Source organism: Hippoglossus stenolepis, chromosome 6 (genome assembly GCF_022539355.2).
Source record: "Hippoglossus stenolepis isolate QCI-W04-F060 chromosome 6, HSTE1.2, whole genome shotgun sequence".
Classification (NCBI taxonomy): Eukaryota; Metazoa; Chordata; class Actinopteri; order Pleuronectiformes; family Pleuronectidae; genus Hippoglossus; species Hippoglossus stenolepis.
The window spans coordinates 11,488,489-11,502,689 of NC_061488.1; the positions used below are offsets into that span (position 1 = coordinate 11,488,489).

Consider the following 14,201-nt stretch of genomic DNA (forward strand, 5'->3'; position numbering starts at 1 on the left):
GAAACAAGAAAAGCTCCACATCTATCAGATGTGACTGATACTGTGCCTGAGTAAACTGTGATAAACCAAAGGAGAAATGTACATTTTTATCCTTGCCTTAAATTCTACATAAGATGGTGCATAACTCCATGATAGCAATGATGCACAGAGATGTCACTGCTCATGTTGCAATTTATTGACTACAACTGTACCAAAGCAGATGGAAATACTACAAAGGAACAAAGTTTTTAGTAACAGTAGGACCAGGCACACTCTCCATTTATTTATACATGTTCTCTCTAGGCTGAATAAATGTATTCAGTGTTTTTGTGTTACAAAGACAGCAAAGAGGAACACAAAATTTTACTTTCCAATTGCATATAAACCATTTAATTTTATTAACAATCATAAATTGACTTTGGCCCAAATGTTTTCCTTATGACGGGATCTCAGGCATTCTCCAAGGACTCTTAGTTAAATATACTAACATAAGAACATTCAAAATAGACTTGTTACTCCTTAAACTTCAAAATATTTTTTAGGAGTTATGAACTTCTATGGTTTAAAAGCATCAGTGCATATACTAGACAAATGACAGGAACAATAACATGAAATTAAATGTTCACAAACTAGTCCAAATCTCCCTGAATAAGTCCTCATCTCAGACCTGACCACATCCTTTAGGGTTGCACGTACTGATGTATCCGCTCTTCTCAGGAACGACAGTTCAAACCTCTACTTGTATCTCGTCGCTCTAAGCAGACGACTGGATAGTGGAACTTTTTAACACCAATTACATTAAAAGGTCTGCATACGAGGAATTAAAGTTTAGTCACTAGTTTAATATTCTTACAATGCCCTTCTGAATAATATAATTAAGTATAGGTGAATTTATTCAATCAATCCGGAAGAGATCATTTCCTGCATCCTGGTATTAATCATCCATTGTCTCAGGTCGGCTTTAAGCTGATTCAGGTCGTTTGCAGATGTGCATTATTATGAAACTTCTGAAGAACCTGAAGCAGCTCAGACAGGAAACACACGCCTGACGGTTTCATTACAGAGCTACACCAGATGTCATCTTCTCTCTAAAAGCGTCAAATAACCACACAAATTCAGAAATATCTTTTACATGTTTATTCACTATCACACTAAGTGCTCGCATTTCAAGATACATCTCATTGCCTTGCTTTTACACTGTAATGTCATTTGGAGTTAAAGTAGAAAGAAGACATGATCTAACAAGGTGTTTGTGTGTTTGAAACCTTCGGCCACTCTCACCCCCACAAAAAATAAAATAGAAAACAACAAAACAACGAAACACATGAAATATAAAGAGAAAACTGATGTCATGTGCAAGAGCCCCTCCAAAGTCAAGAGTGCTGGATGAGGTGGGTGTGTTAAGGGTGCTTCAAACCAGCGAGGGTCCCTATTCTGCTGGCGTGTGATTATTTTTCCAGTAAGGAAATGCCGCCGACTTCGGTTTGACCGAGTCTTTGGGCGTTTCTTCAGCTTTAAACTCAAGCTTTCAGGTAGAATTAAGGGGATTCTTAAAAGGATTCTCAATACACGTCACTACTTTGGGGATTCTTAGCTGAACTCCTTTTACTTGCATCTTTCTGGAAAAACAAAACAGTAATGTGGGAGCAGGTCTACGAGAAACGGGGTTGGAAAAGGGAAGAGAGCAAGTAGAGTGGAGGGGAGAGTTGTTAAAAACCTTTCCTCTACTGATGAAGCTTAGTTAGAGTGCGAGGGTGTTTCAGAGGGACACTAGTTGGGCTATGGAGTACCATGAGAACATGAAGGCGTGGAATTCAATGGAGCAGAAGGGTTCTGCTACTGAGAAACATCAGGAGGTCCAGTATACATGCTCCCTTCCTCCAGCGACTCCCCCTGTTCCCACAGCCGAGCACCAACGGGATCCCTAACACACATACAGGTATCCTTTAAGTCAGCTTACTGGGACTATGTACACTCAGGCACAGGTTTACACAAACCACAGGCCTAACAGAAAACTGATTGATCCAATAGAGCCAACCTGGATCAACCCACCCACCCCAATCCTCACTTATAACAACCACTGCCCACCCGTCTCCCCCCTGCAACCCCCACCATCTTGTGAGTGGGTATAGTGTGGAGCTCAGCGGATGGTGTATCGGACATAGGGCACTTCCACGTCTTCATCCGACAGGTCGTTACAGCATAGCTCAAACACCAGGGCTTTCACATGCTTTCCCAGCTTCTTTTTGGACACCTTAGTCACAATCTCCGTCATCCTATGAGACAAAGGAAAATACCATTATAGCAACAGATTAAACACTAGCATTTAACGTGCCTCAGTAATGTCATCTACTCACGGCAGGTCCAGTCTCTCTCTGAGTTTGGCAGCAGGCATGAAGAAGGAATAGAGCATGGACACTCCCTGAGAAAGCATGGTGATCTCCAACTTGTGCTCGGTCTAATGAGCGACAGAAGAAAGATGGGGTTTGTTAATTGTAGGCCAGAAATCATATGGCAACAAATTGAGGAGGGGAGTTGATGAGAATGTACTTTAAAGTAGTCCAAGAACTGCCGGAGTGTCATCTCCTCCCCGTTGGGCTGCAAACCTGTGACCTCAAAGCGATCCCACAACGTCCAATCAATTTCATAGTACTGCAAAAACATGAAGAGGGGGGGTTATGAGATGCTGATGTCAGTCACACAAAGCTATCACAAAGACACGATGCGTTTTCATTAAACAGAAGCTACTGACTGCCGTCTATGCCAAAATGAAAAATGTAAAGTCATAAAACAGAAAGCTTTTAGAAAATGTATTCTCCTCAGCCCACACTGATCTCATCAGCGTGAGAAGGTGAGTTGAACTCACTTGCACCCAGGCAGGCAAACTGCATCTGCCTGGTGCATCAGTATTAGCATGGCTGGATCATCATTGGAGCTCAAAACATGTAATGACTATCTATGGTTACCCTTGTAGAGAGGATACTATGAATAGGGATATTTTCCCACAGTGGGGACACATGTGACTGTTTGATATCTTAAGAGCTCAAAACAAGTAAGTGGCTACCTTGTGTTTGGGAGCAGCAATGGGTTCAGAAAAGGCAAAGAAAGGCAGGGCCAAGTTCATGAAGCCATTCTTGAATGATTCTAGCTTCTTGTGACCTTGGACAATCTTGATGAGCTCCAGACACACCAGGCCCACCACTGCAGCCGTGGTAGTGGCAATGGCAGGAATGATCTTACCAGCTATCAGTTTGCTCTGGGTTGGAGGAGGAAGAATTTAACAGCAATGAAAAAACAGGAGGAAACAACTTGCAGTAAAAGAACATTAACAATGAAAGACAAAGCCAGGATTAAAACAATGTGAGCCCCCACCTTGTGTCTGTCTGTCGGGGGAATGTCATAGTTCTCTGCTCTCAGGTTGGATGCTGCCACAATGAAGTCCATGTGGAAGTTTGTGTCATCATCCTGTTACCGACAGGTCAAAGACCATCATTAGTTTTGTTTAAGTACAGCAGCCATGAGGATAATACACACACGCAAAATACATTTGTCAGAGGAAAGTGTGTACCTTCTCAAAGTCGATGGCGCTGAGTTTGAACTGTGAAGTCTCGGGGGAAGGCAGCTGGACCTTTAGCTCCTCCAGTCTTGAGTCATCTAATATTCCAAGAGAATAGTGGTCACATTCTCCTCAAAGCATCCTTAATGACGCCAGGCTATGGCTTTAATTTGTAAAGTACTAAAAGCAATAAATCATTCACATAAGCCAAACTTTGCCTGAAAATATGACTTCCGAAAAAACTATGACTTTAAGAGATTTGAGCGTCTTACCAACAGAAGAATTACTATTCTGCAGGTCCTGATCAGAGACATGGATTTTAACTCCTGAACGAGGGGTAAAGGTCGGCACCTTGACCTCCTGCAAGATCTTGACCACACCTGCACGATCAGTGCGGCCTGGGAGGCCATATGTCTGAGCAAACAGGTTTGCCCCAGCCACAACATAATCCATGTGCAACTCCTAGAAGGGAAGCAATTCTGTTAGTAACTGGAATCTGGAAAGATTAGTTAAAAGCAGATAATGCATCAAGTAGGTGCTCTTAAAAATAATGGATGGATACTTGCATTGCTAGTGCTGAAGTCTAGGTGGTGAGGACACCTCTTTGGGCCAGACCAGAAGGGGGCACCAGAGCTGGTGAGCTGAAAGACAGATGATAAACTTGCCTTACTAAACAGAAATGCAAAACCTTAAAGAAATGTAGGCCTTTGGGTTATTGTAGTCATTCATAAGACGGATAGAAGAAATAACAGGAAATGAGATGAAAGGTCAGTAAAATCAGGGCGCTCCATCTGTGCCTTAAATTTGTAGCATTTTAAATACTGCACCTTGATTCAATAAGCAACACATTATTTGCTGTTAATGTGATGTATCTATATAGACCTTTCATGGGGCCTGGTGTCACTCAGATTGGCGAAAGACTTGCACAGAGACGTTTTAAGCAGTAAGCCAGGGGATTCTAATACAGTGTGTTGAATGCAGGACTGACATCAACTGATATCTTTGAGGGATGAGCTGAATAAAACCGCAATAAGCCTCTGCCCAACACCCTGCTCATTTTATTTGATTCACACTGCAAGAACAATGTTTACTCGCTGCTTAGAATTAAACAAGATGTTATATCTGTTATCAAAATTTTGGACTTAAAATATAAGAAACAAGAAAAATATAATATGGGACAAAGCAATACCGATTCTAGACAAATAAAGGGAGTGGAAATATTAGACCAGACTGATATCCACCAAGCGGTGAGCTCAATGTGTACCTGATCTGGGGGGAAGTTGTGCAGTAGCTGACGGATGTTGTTGCTGTATTGGCACTGCCAGTGGTTGCGTGCCCAGGCTACGCAGTCAGCCCAGCTATGGGGGCAGTCTGTGACGAGACTCTTGTAGACAGCCTCCAGCACCTCCACAGGCTGAGCTCCAGGCAGCTTCAGAGTACGCTCCATGAACTTAGGATCTCTGAAAGAACAATGATCATAGATCCAATAAGCTGGAGAAAAACCATGTGAAGAGCTGTTACCATTTGTTGGGATTTTGTTTCCTCCCAGTTTATATATAGTCAAACATACCACAAGGAGGTGCATGTTGAGCCCTTTTACAGAATGATTTACAGTATGGTAAGTTGTTTCAAAATCAGTAGAGCCACTTGTAGTGATTTCATTTTCACAAGTAGAAATTCTATTCTATGTAGAAGTGTTTAAGATATCTGTTAAACATTCTTGACAAGCATTTACAAGTAATGAAGAGATCGAAACATTCCATAACACTTGGAGACATCACTAACTGATAGATGTGAAAATAAGAAATTCTCGGTTTATTAATGCAAAGACGAATCACTTTGAGCAAATCCTACATTTAGATAACTACAGTTCTGCCGTATAGTCACTTTTGGATGTCAAACAAGGCAACTCACGAGAGGTACTGCATGGCATTCTCTGGTGGCTGTTTGAATAATCCCTCAAACTCATCACGGGCCCACTGAAGAGAAGAAGATATTTACAACAGATCAATATTACCGTCAATTCATGTAGTCAGAAGCACAATATGAAACTGTTTAACCCAAAGTAAAGTAGTAGCATCTTTAATCATTTTGTGAATTCTTTTGTGAGAGATATTATGTTCAAATCATACATATTTATGCAATTTCAAAACATTCACTCTGTTTATCTTTAACATTGTTATGTGCATCTCTGAGTGTACCGACCTGCAGTGTGTGTTCAATAGCATTTGGGAAGTTCTTCAGGGTACAGATGGGGATGGATTTCTCCGGTGGGTCTTGGCTGGAGCTGTATGACTCTGTGAGGAAGGGGATCACGACCTGGACGTTGCCTTTGGTGCCAAGAGTACCAGACTCCAGTAAGGGTTTACGGTAGTACACACACCTCCGATCCATGTACATACCTAAACAATGGGCAAAAACACAAGGCAGAGGGTAAAGCTCAAATACAGAGGGAGTGGGAAATAGAAAGCAGATGGTTTACAAAAATAAGATCCTAATTGTTTTTTAAAAAAAAGGAATTTAACATTCTGAAAAAAAGATTTAAAATAATTAAAATGTTTGTGTCACTTACGTGCATCTACATTGTCCAGTGCGTTGGTCACTCCATCAAGGCTTTCAAAGAAGTCGTCGTCATAGACCCTCTCTGTGTCGGGGCCCACTCTGTTCTGGTGACCTGTGATCCTGATGGACGGGTTCATCTGCTTCACTGCCGCTGCTGCAGTATCGCTCTTCATTTTCTATCATCACACATACACACAAATGACATTAAATAGTGACCTTTTCACTTTCTCTTCAAATACTAAGAATCGCACTGCAACAGGAGGGGTGGTTAATTGTGTTCATTCTTGTTGATTACTTGACCGATCTGTTTCTGTAGAGAGTCTATTAACTGTATAAAAACACTGCATGTTGTTGCTGGTTGAAGGTTCCATCAATAAGCACATTTTTACAATAATTATGGCCGGCAGCATGTCTGTCAGGAGCGGGTCCATCCAACCACAATTTGTTTTGTAACGTGTCACCCTTGAATAAACAGGCGGACAACATCATGTAACAATAATGGTGTTCCAGTCACACAGACTTACTGAAAGGTCACTGCATTTCATTTATGACCACATGATAAACCAATACTAATCTACCACACCCAGAATGAGCCTCCCCACTATCTAATGCTGATATCATCCATCAGCAGCAGTTGCATTAAGTGCAAATCACAATCAATTGCAATGAACAGGAAATCCAATGAAATATTAAATTCGATCAATAAACGGCCAAATTATGTCCTCGACCTACTTTGTATCCACCAAAAAAGGTAAATACTGACCGTCACGTCTGAGGGTCTGAAGAGGAACTGTCTGTTGAGGTTGGACTTCTCTATGGTGTCCATGTCTGTCACAATGACCTCGCCCTCTCCGCCAGCCAGTCCAATCATCGCAAAGTTTTTCATCAGTTCACAGCCAATGGCCCCAGCTCCAACCTGGGAGGATTACAGGTCACTCAGTAAAGCTACCAAAGTCATGCTCCATTTTCTCTATGTTCAAACACAATTTAACAAACATAGTATTTAACCCTTCACTGTAGAAAAATCAAGGTTTTATTTATACATTCCTTAATGCCAGACAAGACCGGTAATAACCCGTTTTCATTATTGCTGAAAGATCCCATGAACATTATCTTCACGTTTACACTGAGAAGGGAGATTAAACAATATGGGTCCATGTTAGAAAATCTTTTTTAAGGATGCTGCTATTTTTGTGAATATTGTGAACAAATTCCATTAAAAGAACAAAAGCAATGTGTTCGTTTTGCTAGAAGATTAAGAGGCAATAAAGAAGCATTTTATCTAGTACTATGTTATTTACTGATGTTTTTAAGTCTTTAGACAACATAGAGATTTATGGCAAAGAGTCATATCTTCTATCAGGTTTAGGTTACAGGGAAGTCTAGTTAATAGGATCATGGTTTTGATCTTTTCATGGGATTATGTTTGCAATAAGGAAACATAACATCACTGGCCTTATCCATTAAATTTCCCTTAGCAACAGTATGTCAGGAGATATTAGAACATTTTCCATTGGGTAACTCACCAGGAAGTAGCGTTGTTTGGCAAGCAAATCCTGCAGCTTGGTGCCAAACACTGCAATCTGCCCATCATAGCGACAGTTCCTCTGGGAGAAAAGAAAAGAGGCAGAAAAGGGTTTAACATCATGGTTTGTCTCCCTTGTGTGCGTCCGTCCTCACTATCAATATGTGTGATTTAATAAGAACACCTACAGGGGCGCATTCTTCCTCGGTGAGTGTGACTCCTTCCTCTTCGGCCAAACACTCCAGGGCATCAAAATACAGCCACTGCATCATTGGCATAAATTTTCCTGTGCATGCCTAAAGAAGAGAGAACATGTAAAAAGAAGCAATTGAGTAATACAAAGAATTCTGTTCAGAGGGAGTTAGCAACACAGGCCGAAACATGTCCAATCCGATAACAGTAAATCCACAGAGATTACTAAAAATAAATACATTACAGGAGAAATTGAGCTGCACATCACACCACTGACCTTCATCACTTCCTGCGCTGCCAGACCTCCAATGAATGCATTGACAGGGGCCAGGTCACCAGCAGAAACAAATGACAACTTTTTGATAAGAGCATCATCCAACTGCTCCACTTTGGCGGAGCCGGCCTGGGCAGAGTTCACCTCCTTGGCTAATGTCAATAACTCTTCACCATCAGCCTGGAAAACACAGTTCAGCAGGTTGGACATGTTGCAAAATTACAATTACAGCAGTTACAATACTAAACTCACTAACTTGTATTGACTGATATTTACTGTTTGCAAGGACAAGCTAATTAGCTTCTGCAGACCCATATTGAAAACATTACTAACACCAAGTTTCCTATAAATCTAAAAACTGTCAGAGCAACATCAAAACAAGGAAGGTAGGTTTTTTCCACAAGGTTTTAACTCCAAGCCAATGTGACATTCCAATTAACATATTATTAAAACAAACAGGGGTGATATTTACCCGGTTCCAAGGTACAGGAAGGTGGTTGTGTTTCTTCTGGAAGGCATGGATCGCCTGGAAGCCCACATGAAGCTGCCCTGGACGGTCGAACTTGGCAAAGTCTGTCAATACAAACTCTGGCTCAGCCATGGAGGAAGAGATGGATTTCTGCATAAGGAAAGAAATGCAAGACAGTGAGAAATGAGTCCACATATAATTTCCCACTGGTCAAAACAGATACACATGGCAACACATCACTTACAAAAGCAATCTTCTTGGGCATCTTGACCTGAGAGACAATTCCTCCTCTCACGTATTCCGTAAAACCAGTTGTGTCACAGATACTGAAGGTGTAGGGACCTGGACAGAGACAGCAAGTCATGTAACATTCATAATCAGACTAAACAAGATGTGTCTTAAACCTTAACAGCTCTTACCCAGAACTTTGATTTCCACTGGCTGGCAGCCATTGAGCTCAGTCATACCCTGAACCTCTGTGAAGGTGACAGAGTCGCCGCTCTCAAAGCCATGACGAGTCTCATCCAGACATGTCACAACCCCTTGATTGTCCTGGAGAGAGGAAAAAGTAGCAACTTGTCCTGAAGTCTGATCTTAAAAAGCTAAAGCTACATTGACAAACATCCTCAGCCAGACTAACCTTGGTGATCATGGAAATCATGGCACTTAGTGGCTGCTCTCCATTGGTGTCATAGACGACCATCTCGTCACCAAAGTCACAGAAAAGCTGGCTGCAAAACAAAACGCATAATGCACATGAATGTTAAACAATGACAGACAGAAGTGGTTATAGATTTCATGAGAACAAACAAAGGGTCAGAATCTTACCCAAATAGGCCGCGTGTGTCTGCGATGACCAGCTTGATTCCTTTGCTGTGGCACACCTCCCCCACTTGATGCTGCTCTTCCAGATTTGAGTTGGTCAGTACTACCACCTAGAAATGCAAAAATAGACAAATTAAAAATAAAAGCTTCTTTCCTTCTTGAATGCTGAATGAGTCGGGTACAGGCCTCTATACAAGTCATACCTGGAACTTGTTCATGTAGTCTTCAGTGAGTTCTCCAGTGTAGGCCGTCACAGGAACGTAGCTATTGAGTTCAGCCAAACGGTGTTGGCTCACCTCGGCCCTGTTCTTCCCCAGATCTTCCTCCCGGAGGTAGAACTGAACACACAAAATACATAGGTGTTGATTTATAAACTTGGCATCAATTTCTCCCTGATATCTTGTCAATCCAGGTGAATGAATGGTAAATATGGTGATAAAGAAGAAAAGAACATCACAGTAATAATTTTTTGTTATTAGACTTTATCTTATTTTGTACATAAGAAGTTGGCTTGGACTTAAAAGAATCAGTAAGAAACTGTGCTGAAATAAATAATAAGCTATCAAAGAAATGTGTGATGGCAGTTCCTCGCAATCCTGCCACGCCACACCCAACAATGTCTGCAGGAAAACGTTATTGTTTACAAAAATGTGAATGAGATAGTCAGGTTAATCGAGCTACAGCTGCTTGTGGAAGCATCATGAAGAACGATGGTATTTCAAATTTAGCGAAGTGTGGACAAGGTCTAAGATTAAGTGGTTGATTAAAGGCCACTCTCTATAGAAGCTGGATGACATAAGTATTAAGTGACAGATATTCATGTAGACTATTTAACTCAGCTTGAATGAGATTGGACACTGGGACAAATGCCAGGGGCTGATATAGAAATGTTTCAGAGCCCAAGGTTAAATTCAAACCGGAGGATCACTGATAGAGCTGACCTGCTGATCTAAAAACAACCATGCCAAATACAAAAAGGGGGTCTCAGCTGAGCCTCTTAAATGAACATTCATCAGCATGGTCTTAAATAGCCACATCAAAATTCACGATGTCAGGCTGATAGACAAACTTACTATGTATTTATATTATATAATTATTTTTATTGTCTTATTACTGCTTTTATGTGTTCAAGTGTTTATTTACTTGTCTTGCTTTGTGGTCAAAGCACTTTGTAAACTGATTTTAAAAAGTGCCATATAAATTAAGTTTATTATTATATAAACAGTCTACCCACTGTAACAATGTTCTAAAACAGGCTTTAGCTCTACTACGATTATGACCCAGGGAAAGGCCACCCACTGATAAATCTGGGTCAGACCATGGTTAAGGGTGGGGGTGGCCGCAGTACTCTTTATGGATACAGCAAGTGACTCATAACAAAAAGGCACAATGGACTTTGATATCAGGCTCAAAAACCTGCAACAATGTCTGTATGACTTAAAAAAAAAAATATTTGAAGAGAATGTTGTTGTGCTAATGCAAAATAAGAATATACATGCGTGCTTCCCACCTGAGAGGAGAGGTCTCTCCATTCTGCAACTCCTTGGTCGTGTACAGTGACACTTCTTACTCCTCCCAAGATCACGTTCTTGGCAATCTCCACTCCAAGACCTCTCATACCAGAGATAAGGACATTGGAGTTCTGCATGCGCTTCATAGCTTCATGGCCCAACACGTAACTACATGGGGAGAGAAAGTACCATCAGCACACCTCTGCATTTTTAATGCCAAACTATAAATAAAAATAGGTTTGCGTGTTCTCCATTGTTTGGACAAGACTTATACAGAGAGAGGACTTACAGTTGTCTGGAGTACAGGCCTTCGTCAATCTCAGCATCATTGCCATTCTTAGCCATGCCCTAAGGAGAGACAGCAGGAGGTGCAATTAAGTTTGTGTTACAAGTTCTATTCAAAAGTACACAGCGCATGTGATAGTGCTTACGTTGGCAGGTGTGTGGGACAGATCAGTTCTGACAGAGTTAGAGGAGGAGCAGTGGGATCCCGTCTTCGTCTCTGTTCCTGACAAGCGACGCTTCTTGGACAGCGGCGAGCTGGACATCTGTGCATCAGCAAAACACCAAAAGGAACAACAAGCTGAGTATTGTTGCATCACACCTCCCCTTTACCAATGTATATAAATTCATTTACAATGGATAACAGAAGAACTCAAGTTTGACACGTGCACAAAAAAAAAAATCAATATCCAGAGTCCACATCAGGCTTTTCGTTGAGGTTTTGAAAAGAAAATTGATTTAACTACAGATGCAAAGTCGCGAGATATATAATTCATTGCTATGGTTTGATTGAGATGAGTTCCCGAGCTAAAGGCTACCTAATCCCCTTCATGTTGAAGAGAGGATTTCTGGTCTAGAGAGCAGCTGGGCTGGCTGCAGGCCAAAAACAAATCTGCTAGAAAACGAACTAAGCCTGGGAAGAGACGTGAATAACAGCATTATCAATCCCTTTCACGCTCAGAGACAGCGTTGACTTGTTTATGTACTTCCATTGTTTATTGTACCAGAACCATGAACTGCCAACATTGTTTCAAGAAAAACAGCTGAATCATTAAAACTTCACTGCGGTAAAGTGAACACTACCGCACACTGGCTCGCAGGTGTGGACACAAGGATCACAGTGTTCTATTCGGAACAATCCTCTGAAATCGCTATATTAAAGGGGAGCGTTTATTAGCGATTATAATATTTTAAGATTAACACCCGAGCATAACGTGATTACGGCAATTTTTTTGGGAAAGCTCATTCACTTCTGAGAGAAAAATAGGCCGCAGTATCTGTAACACTCCCACCGCCCGACGATCGGCCACAATTTCCGCATCCAATGCAGCCAACTTACCTGTCGTCTAGAAATAAACAAACTTTCACCTTTTGTAAACCTCTCTGCATTTAATATTTGTGCAAGTCAACGCTTTAATAATCAGTACAACACATTTAGCTGGTTTTCCCGTGATATATTATACACGGGTGTCTTCGTGAAAACGAAAATGAAGGCATCCGGCATGATACAGCAAAGCACCGAGCCTCCCTCCCGACTCACTGTTATTGCTAGTTCCTCTGCACAACGTCGTTAACTGACCATTTTGTACACGTTTGAGAAAAGCTCGGTTGAATGTCAGTAAGCCACACGGAGAGGGACACCAATAATTAGGTAGACGCTAATTAATTAACCGATTTGGCAAGTGGACAGAGTCGCCACATGAATAACTCAGGAGGCAAGAAAACACCACTGTCCGCCCCTGGCCACCAGCTCCTCGGCCTCGGGCCTGCATCAGCCCCGGTGCGGAACACAACTTTACAAGCTAGCAGCTGAAGCTATGCTCGCAATCTGCCCCGCAAACAATAGCGACGGTTGTATTTTGACACCCGACAACCGCGGCTCATACACGGATGTGGCCTCACGCTCCGACGGCTAACAGAGGAGCGGATATCCAACTTTATCGCTCGACGGGAACAATCCAGGAAAATGAAAGAGTAGCCATTACACTCGTGCCTCATTGATTTCGCCTTCCTTACCAATAATGATTCTCGGTCCCTTCCCAATGCGAACCCGCTCCTCTCCCGCTGTGTCTGGATGTCAGTGCTGACGACGACGGGAGATTCGACGGTTTAGTACGGAGAAAATGGACGCGGAGTGCCTGGTGAGGACGGTCTGCTGCTATATTGTCGAGTCACTACGTCGCTGGCTCAGTCTCTCCGGTGTGATTGCGCTGCTGGCTTCGCGACTGCAGACGGGAACAAAACCAAAATGGCAGACGGGGAGGAAGGGGCGGGGGGAGCCGTGACGCTCGGGCCGAGACGTAGCACGGGGAGAGGGCGGCGGGGAGCACGCTGCTCAGCCCGGGCGCACAGCTCATTGGTCGGGAGGGCCGAAGCCAACTCGTCCCGTCCCCCGCTACCAGAGGATGCATGCCTTGTACAGTAGATAACTGTACAATGAACTACTGGACCTCCACACATCCGTGCCAGAAACACCTTGCAGGTTTCCTGAAAACGCACACGGAGCCTGTCTGGTGTTAATGCAAGAGAAGGGAAGTCACACCCACTGAACATCAGTCATCTTTTTCAAAGTTAAAGTCCCGTCTACCAGTGCTGAATGGAGTCCATCAGCAAGCAAGCGTCTTGAGAAGTCGTTTGTGGGGGAAGACTGCGAATACAAAAGCTCACACCACACGTGCCACAATGCACTGTACAAAGAAAACAACACATCTTTAGGGCAGAGCCATGCTTGATGTGTCCCTACTGCGACCTGCTTAATGGTTTAACCACGTGAAGCTATTCCTGATTTCTGCTAAACACACGGGTAGTGCCAGCCTGACGACGGGGGCAGGTACACACATCGACTAGCTGTGGCGATGCTGATCGTCTTGGGCCCTCAGTCACACCGAGGTTAGGGGTGAGCATTCCTTGCAAAGGAGGAGTATTGGGGGAGGGGGTGCCTAGCAAATGACAAAGGCCCCGGCAAAGAGTGGGCCGCGGATTCTCGGGTACACATGTCGAGGGGATCCCCGTTCTCATCTCCGTGCTGCCAAATGATTAAATTAAACACTATTTTCCTCTGGTCTATTGGATCTGAAACCCATATAATCAATGTCACGTTAACAGGCTGCCTGGACTTGGCAATCAGAGGAGAGACACTATTCAATATTACGTTATTGTGGTTACATCGATTTTCTTGCTACCTTATTGTTAACCTAACAAAAAACAACCAATGGAGAATATATATCTCCAGCAGCTTCTGGGCTTCGTGGTGCAAGTTACCTTTAGATCAACAGCAAAGCGTCCATCTAATGTTTGTAGCCAAC

General features: G+C 42.7%; 1 protein-coding gene and 1 non-coding gene across 2 annotated transcripts; both read right to left on the minus strand.

The window, feature by feature from the left end:
- Positions 1-1,101: 1,101 nt before the first annotated feature.
- Positions 1,102-13,145, minus strand: LOC118110874 (ubiquitin-like modifier-activating enzyme 1). The gene is made up of 26 exons (XM_035159010.2): positions 12,913-13,145; positions 11,325-11,441; positions 11,183-11,241; positions 10,893-11,061; positions 9,586-9,720; positions 9,386-9,492; positions 9,198-9,288; positions 8,977-9,109; positions 8,802-8,899; positions 8,561-8,707; positions 8,092-8,268; positions 7,811-7,918; positions 7,624-7,704; positions 6,861-7,013; positions 6,108-6,273; positions 5,741-5,937; positions 5,450-5,514; positions 4,800-4,995; positions 4,102-4,176; positions 3,808-3,997; positions 3,548-3,633; positions 3,352-3,444; positions 3,044-3,235; positions 2,530-2,631; positions 2,337-2,437; positions 1,102-2,255 (listed from the first exon to the last, which is right to left on the minus strand). Exons 2-26 carry the CDS (start codon positions 11,439-11,441, stop codon positions 2,120-2,122), a joined length of 3,174 nt encoding a protein of 1,057 aa, XP_035014901.2. The 5' UTR covers positions 12,913-13,145; the 3' UTR covers positions 1,102-2,119.
- Positions 2,813-2,914, minus strand: LOC124851977. Its single transcript, XR_007032807.1, has one exon. It is a non-coding gene; the product is annotated as a small nucleolar RNA U6-53/MBII-28 (small nucleolar RNA).
- Positions 13,146-14,201: the final 1,056 nt, after the last annotated feature.

Coding starts and splice junctions, on each gene's coding strand:
- LOC118110874 (XM_035159010.2), bottom strand. CDS start 11,441: ATGTCCAGCTCGCCGCTGTCCAAGAAGCGTCGCTTGTCAGGAACAGAG. Junction 9,493..9,585: donor ACTACATGAACAAGTTCCAG/GTATGACTTGTA, acceptor TTGCATTTCTAG/GTGGTAGTACTGACCAACTC. Junction 9,110..9,197: donor TGATTTCCATGATCACCAAG/GTTAGTCTGGCT, acceptor TCCTCTCTCCAG/GACAATCAAGGGGTTGTGAC.